At 26.9% G+C, this 7,922-nt stretch overlaps 1 protein-coding gene across 1 annotated transcript in view; it reads left to right on the top strand.

The window, feature by feature from the left end:
* The first annotated feature begins 1,148 nt into the window (after positions 1-1,148).
* LOC105617737 overlaps positions 1,149-7,922 on the top strand; it is a 7,887-nt gene continuing 1,113 nt past the window's right edge. Inside the window, exons 1-4 of the mRNA XM_012199293.1 lie at positions 1,149-1,185; positions 6,788-7,089; positions 7,383-7,725; positions 7,871-7,917. Of these exons, the coding sequence (XP_012054683.1) occupies positions 1,149-1,185; positions 6,788-7,089; positions 7,383-7,725; positions 7,871-7,917 (729 nt within the window). The remainder of the gene's footprint in view (positions 1,186-6,787; positions 7,090-7,382; positions 7,726-7,870; positions 7,918-7,922) is intronic.

Below are 7,922 nucleotides of genomic sequence, written 5' to 3'. Positions count from 1 at the left end.
TTGTTAAATTTAAACCCTAAAAACTTTAAACGTTAAGTAGTCGACCTACTTAGTAAACTAATAACGTATAGTTAATTTAACTTACTATTTTACTTACTATGTGTGTGTATATATATATATATATATATATATATATATAGATCTGAAAATAACCGCCAAATATGGGTTGTCCAGAAAGTTCGTGCCGCAAAAGATTTAAATTTAATAAATGTATATTAAAATTTAAATCTTCTACGTTTCAATTTTCTTTCAAAATCGGCACGAACTTTCCGGACAACCCAATATTTCATGGACAGGTAGAATGGACTAAATCGAATCGAAAAGTCTCCTCTACCATTTTGTAAGTTTCTCCAATAGTTAACGAGATATTAACTCTTAAAGATAGCCGAATATGCGTGCCCGCCCGGCCTCTTTAGCTCGGATGGCGCGCTTGCCAAGCTATCTCTGCTCCCCACGGCCCGCGCGCCAAGCAATCGGTAGGCGTATATACTTCGCAGTAGTATTCGGTTATTTTTAAGAATTAATATCTCGTTAACTATTGGGAAAACTTACAAAATAGTAGAGGATTTTTCGATTCAATTTAGTCCGCTCTACCTGCTCATGAAATATTTGGCGATTATTTCCAGACACCTTGTATACAATTATTTTTAGCAATCATGTATATTGTATGGCATAGAGAGTTGCACGACTGCTCTCTGTATCAAAGGATTAACCCTTTGCAGCACAGTGAAATGTCACCTTTTCTATAACCATTTTCTGAGTAAATGGGGTTATTTTCATTCAATTTTCGAACTTTTTTTGTATCAATTATACACTCAAGAATAAGAATCGATATAAAATAAATTGAAATCATGGATGATTTTGTTTATACAAAATAATCTCGAAAAATTGCAATTTTTCTGAAGAAAATTCATTATCTCTGAAAGTTCTCAGAAATTTCTACGCCAAAGTCCCTATTCAAGAGTTTTTGGGGTCACTGATTATAAATCTGACTCAGATTTTCGAAATTCAAAATGACGGATCCAAAATGGCAGACCGATTTGCAAAAAGTGATCTAATCTAATCAGGATAAAACCGTATTCGAAAGTTTTCGAGGTCGCTAATTCTGAATCTGACGTTGGATTTTGAAATTTAATATAGGATCCAATATGGCGGACCAAGTTGCAAAAAGTGATCTGGATGAAAGTAAATACTCATCAGTTTTTGAAATCGTTAAAAAAACAAAAAAAATAAAAAGCAAAAGTAGGAAAAAAAAATTATAAATATCAACAATACAAAAAAAAATGTATCTATATATTCACCACATCTGCGCCGTTAGTTCTGGGTTAATGCCAAAAGTGAAAATCAAAAGCGCCGTATTGGATTGACTGTTTTGAATTTTATAATTCTAACTACAAAATCATTTTCAATTCGTCGGTCATATTTGACAGCGACTTTATATATCGTAAAATTTATACTTATAAAGTTTTATTATTTATATTATAAAGTTTATATTATAATGTCACTGTGTGTGTCATTGTCTATTAAATCGCGCCTGTCCAAAGTTTGTCGCGCAACTCGTCGTACTGTCTAGAATGTATCTGCAACACTCTGTACATATTCTATTACTAATACAACTACATATAGAATATAAATAATAAAATAAAATTCGTTAATCTTTTAACAGAACATAAACTACATTCAATACATTTTTTTCTTCTAATAATTGTAAACATAAAAACTTTTAAAAAAGATCAGATTATATAGTCTTGGTCTTAATTCTCAATATGCTTGTTTAATTAGATTAGTTTTTTGTTCAGTATCTCCAAAATTGGTACTAATGAAACTTTTTCTGTGTCTAACCTGTTTCTCAGTCTTATGGTGATTCAAAAGCTGTATATAATTAGATAAAAAAATTTTTTGCAACATACATTATTTTTTGTTTCTCTTTTACAATTTCTTTTCTAAATCATATTTTAATTGCAGTGTTTTTAAACAGTTTTAATTAACAATAGTTCAAAATTGTTTAAAACAAAAGTGTTTTAAACAATGCCCAGTGTTTTAAATATGTTGTAAAAAAGCCGTTTTAAACGTTTTGAAATAACAGATAACAACCCTGCTTTTTTTCTATTACATATAAAATTAATTTAAAAATAGTTTTTTTTTCATTCTTAATATTTTAAACCCTGATAACAAAGCCTGCTGAGATATTTTGAGCAGAGTATGCTACCAATTTTTGATTGCAGAAAGACAACAAATTGTACACAAAGTTTGTATTATCTGACAAGCAGGATTTATTGATAAATCCATAATCAAATGTGGACACAATGACTATAATTTTGTACTCAATATCTGATCGAGTTTGTTACCAATTCTAAATTGCTAATATATTGCTATCAGGGAAATAAATACATCAGACGTGATAAAAACCATTCAGATCTCATGGCGTCACGTTATGTGATATACAAAATGTATATCTTGTCATGACTGTGACATAAAGGATAGGTCAAATTAAAAACTAATTTCAATCTAAATATTTTTTGGATCTAAAATAAAAACAAGATTATCATTGATTGTTTTAAATCGCCGCGTATTACTTATAATCACAATTTTAATTGGGATGATGTTAAGACTTTTTTGGATATTGAATCTTCTTAAATAAGAGATTAATATCTGAAACGATGTACTTACATAAAAAACAATAGCATAGCTTGAATAAACAAAGTGACAATCTTTTTCTGATACTTTCCTGCAATCCTATAGTTATTAACTTATCAGTAGTTTATTAACTTAAATTTCAGTATAGTTATTCACTTATTTCTTACATCCTTCTTTCTTTTCCTTCCATATTTTTATTGTTGTTTAATTTTAGCATTAAAGCTATCTACTAGCTGTTATTTTTCTTTTCCTATACTTTTTTATTGTTTTGTTTTTTTAGCTCATTTTATTTAATTATTAATGACAAAATGACAAATATTTATATCGACAAATATTTTGAACATTTATAATAGAGAGCAAAGTTGGAAATTTCGAATAATATAATATTCTAAGTTCATGAATTTGACACTCGCCCCAGAAAGTCGAGAGGTTTCAGGTTCGAATCCTGGCTAAGATAATATTTTTCACAATAAAAGTTTCTTATTTGAAATAAAGGGGAATTATATATACTCACGATTGTCCGAATGTTTCGACTCGCGATTATTAGATCTCAGATTTATTGTGTCTTAATGTCCGAACGTTTTGGTGCGCAGTCACATTTGAGATTAATTAAATTCATGAATTTAGAATATTATATTATTCGAAACTTCCAACTTTGATCGATCCGTAAGATCTCTATTATATTATTATGTTGTTACATTAAATCAGTTTCTATTTTTTGAACATTTAATTAGTAGTTTTCGAAGAAAAATTTTTTTTGTAAATCGTAACTATTTATATATCAACAATGAAACAATTACGTGAATTCTTGTTTGAGATATTGTTAACTTCTTAATTCTTTTAATTTGTTCTTATTTAATTTATGTACATAGTTTGTAATTATTTTTGATTGATACACGTTATATTATTACATTTTCCGATCAATTATGCTACTTACAAGTTTATTTGTTTGCCTACGTTTTTAATGGCAGAATAACTGTAATCTGCACATTACTGTTACGGTATAATAATTGGTCTTTACGTTTTTTGAAGATCATTTATACTAGCGTTCTCAGCAGAGCTGGGTAATATTTAAAACAGTTCCATTTTAAATATGTATTAAAATATGTATTTAAAATGGAAAATAGCATTTTGCATTTTTCCATTTTAATGGTTTTTGGAATATCATTTTTATTTTACATTTGAAATAGAATCATATCTATCATTTATAAAAATAGATAAATACCGAATGATTTTTCACAAATTTTCTCTAGAATCATTAATGTATAAGAAGAATCAAGTCCCATGATTGGCCAAAGATTGTATTGTAAATATTCAAACAAACTGCAAATTAAACTATAAAAAGAAAATTAATTTCAGATAGTCCATAAATATCGAATCTTAATAAAAAAATGATTGTTCCAGCTTTATATAAAATATTATATAGATTTCTAAAAATGTACAGTGACGTGCAAAAGTTTCCGGCCAGTGACATTTTGTATTCTAATTTATAAAAAAAGCCTGATAAAATTTTAATCATTATCAGTACAAGATATGATACGGTTCCAAATCATTAATATTTTTAATATTTTTAATATTTTTGTCAGAAATACTTTATTTATAATATTTTGTAGTTATATTGTAGTTAGGGCTTAGAATTTCGTTGAAAATGGATTTCAAACGTAAAATATTCTTAAAAACTGTATATTAAAAACTGTATATTATTCTGGAAAGTTTTTATGAAAAACTACATAGAGTGATACAAGATCTTAGAAATTTTTAATTTTTCGTAGATATTCGTAGTGAGATGTAGAGTAATGTTGTTTATTTGAAAAATCAAGAAATTCTTCGCCCTCAAACTCTATATTTCGCTACAAATATTTACGAAAAATTATAGATTCTACTATATTCTGAGACAAATAAACTTCACTCTATGTCCTATTATAAATATCTACAAAAAATTAAGAATTTCGAAGATCTTGTCTCAATCTATATAGGTTTTTGTAACCTTTTTAAAAATTTTTTTTCGCTAGAGCAGGAAAAACCATTTTGCATTCAAAAACTATTTAAAATACCTATTTATCCATTTCACATTTAAAATGGATTCAAAAAAACCTATTTTACATTTTGCATTTTAAATACACTTTTTAAAAATATTTTACAATTAATATTTTAAATGGAATTCAAAAGGCATTTTACCCAGGCGTTTTAACATTTTTATGCAAGCATAATTATATAATGATGAAAAAATGATGAATCAGTGAATTTGCAAATATTTTATTGATGTTGCGAAGGAAAATAAAGTATGGCAGTATTAGAAACAAAAGCAGCGTTTTTGCTAAACTAATAAACGCTATCTATTGATTCCATCATAGATTTATTGCTCTTGAATTGAAAACTATTTAGTGGAAAATTCATTATTCATTATTAAAATTCATTATTAAAATTCATTATTAGATCATGTCTGTAGTCATTGTAAAAAAAGATTTTAGAATTGGATGTCTTCAAGTTTCATTGAGGCCTTTAAATTTTGTGTATTACTTAATAAAAGTAAATATTTGGCAATAAATTCTTCATGTAGTAATAGAGAGAGTAAGATCGCACTAATAAAAAAATACGGGATATGTTGAATTGCAAAAATTACAAAAATTACAAAAATTACAAAAATTAGATCTGGTGATCGTAAAACCGTAAGGAATAGGAATCATAATATAAGATATCCAGGATATTTTTAATATGAAATAACCTATATTCATTTGCGTTGCTTGGTTCCAATTATTTGGAAACGAGTTCCAGATATAATCCATTGCATGCTCATTTTTCGCGCATACTGGCTGTGTTTGTATTTTAGAAATATTAAATAAAGTTTTTTAATTGCAATACTGATGTACTTTGTGTTTTATAATCGATTTTTCGGGGTATCTCATATTAAGAATACGATTTTTTGACTTTGCGATTTGCTCACTTTTTACATTCTTTAATTAAAAAAAAAAACAGAATGAATTAAACTTTACATAAAGTTATCTTAACTTTATTACATTCCCTTAAAAATAACCTATTTTTTAAAATTCTGTCTAGCATTTACCCAAAATAAACTCAGTATCTCATAATAAGGGCCTTTCCTCTATATTTTATGGATCATTATTTTGGTCTCCTAACGAGAGAAACGAAACACAGTATTGATAATTTCCAATATTGCCAATTTTATCTTCTTTCTCAAAACCAACCAAACCTTTTGAATGCAGCCAGTAAAAGTTTTAGTATTGTTTTAAATTTACATTTTTACTGACGTTTAAATATCTATAATTATCATTTGACTTTTATATTATATTCAGCTTACAATAATTATCATTTTAACATTGACCATGACCTGATATAGGCGTTTGTTATTATGTATGAGTTTTATTAATGGTTTATTAATTTTAGTATTAAGATATTTCTCCGAGAAATTGAGTTTCTACAGATTTGTTTGAAATTTTATTTCAATATGATATTATGTTTAAAATAATTTTATTAAGATATTTATCTTTAAAGTTTCAGCTTTTAACACGTAAACTCCTATATCAAGTCTTGCCGAAATAACATTTTAATACCTTGCGGCGAAAATCTTCTACATATTTTTTAAAAATAAATATGTAATGTAGAAATATTATAGGAATCTTATTTAAAAAAAAGAGCTGCCTAGCGGTGCCGTTTCTGAATTAGAATAGCTTAAATTTGTAATTTGATAGAATTCTCCTTCTCGCACGCCGAGGAGCGATATAAAGACATGTTGTTGCCACATTTCAACTATCTTCAGTGTACACATAGATAGGATATTTATTCATGAGTGTGTACATTTGTCTCAAGTTTCCCTCTTCAGAGAACACACACGGATGGTTATATTCGTAGGTTATATTGCACGCGATTAATTTTCTAATGCGATTGTAGCTGGAGAAATATCTTAAACATCTAAGTTTATTAGTTCACAGCTATTTAATTTGTTTTAAAAAACAAATGATTTAATATTATGTCCAATATAAAAACATGTAAATATAAAATATATTATAAATGTATACTTCAGCTAACAAACACATACGCATTACAATAAAAGATATTAAAAATAAATTTTCATCAGTAAAAAATTACACTATTAAATTAATAAATTTAATTATTATTCATCTTATTTTAGGTACTGCCCCTGTTTTTCCATTTCTATCAGTTTTCGGAAAGCAACTTGGTATTTCACCATTAATTATTGGTAGCATCAACGCAATTTTGCCTATATTAATTCTAATAGTAAAACCAATATTTGGTTTCATCATGGATTATTTTCAAACTTGGAGAAAAGTGATCTTTCTAATGTTGCTTGCCATAGGAAATATCTGTTACATTACAATATTATTTTTACCACCATTGCCGGGTCCAATTTTATCAGAACATCACTTCCAAAATGTTTCCTGTAAAATTTTATCGCGTTGCAATATGAAATATGTAAGTTTTTATCTATATTCTGTAATTTTTTGATAAAAATTTTATGACACTATTTGATAAAGAATTATTTGAACTTTATCTTAAGCATTCATTTTTATATTATTTTATGTAATCCAAAAATTTTTAAGTATTAACGTTTATAAGACAATATATATAAAATTTAAAATATATTGTAAATATGTGTAACTTTAAAATTTGTTTAAAGATTCTAAAATACGAAATCAATTACATCTTTATAATTATTAGTGTTTTATAAAAATATGCATTTGTTTATAATTTGTTCTTTATTAAAGCATGCATCAGCAATTGCATCGTGTAATGGTACAAAAGACACTATGTGTCATTGGATATGTGAGAATACGAATTTTTCCACGCAATTGTCTTTTCATGCAGACCAAAACAAAGCAATTATTTCACCAGATACTACATGCTTATTAAATATAAGTAAAATATCATTGTGTCAAGGAAATCTAACGAACAATTATAATTGTAACGTTATCTGTGACAATTTCAAAGATGATCAATGTCTGTACACATCTGCAACTTTTTGGAGTTTTGTTGTCTTAATGTGTATTGGCGAAATTGGTTTTTATGTTTTTATTAGTATAAGTGATGCATTTTGCTTTGTCATATTAGGTACGTGACTTTTATAAACATTTTTAGAACTAATTTTTAAAAATAATTCTCAAAATTTAACCATACAATCAAACTTTCGCAATATTTCTTCATGTAATAATATTATATAAAACAATACTATTTTTAACAATGTTTGCCTCCTTAGGACAAGATAAACGATTGAAATACGGTAAGCAGCGATTATGGGGTGCAGTGGG

This window comes from Atta cephalotes, assembly GCF_000143395.1.
Source record: "Atta cephalotes unplaced genomic scaffold scaffold00001, whole genome shotgun sequence".
Classification (NCBI taxonomy): Eukaryota; Metazoa; Arthropoda; class Insecta; order Hymenoptera; family Formicidae; genus Atta; species Atta cephalotes.
Note: the sequence above shows the minus strand (reverse complement) of the source record. Positions and strands in the feature narration are given on the sequence as shown.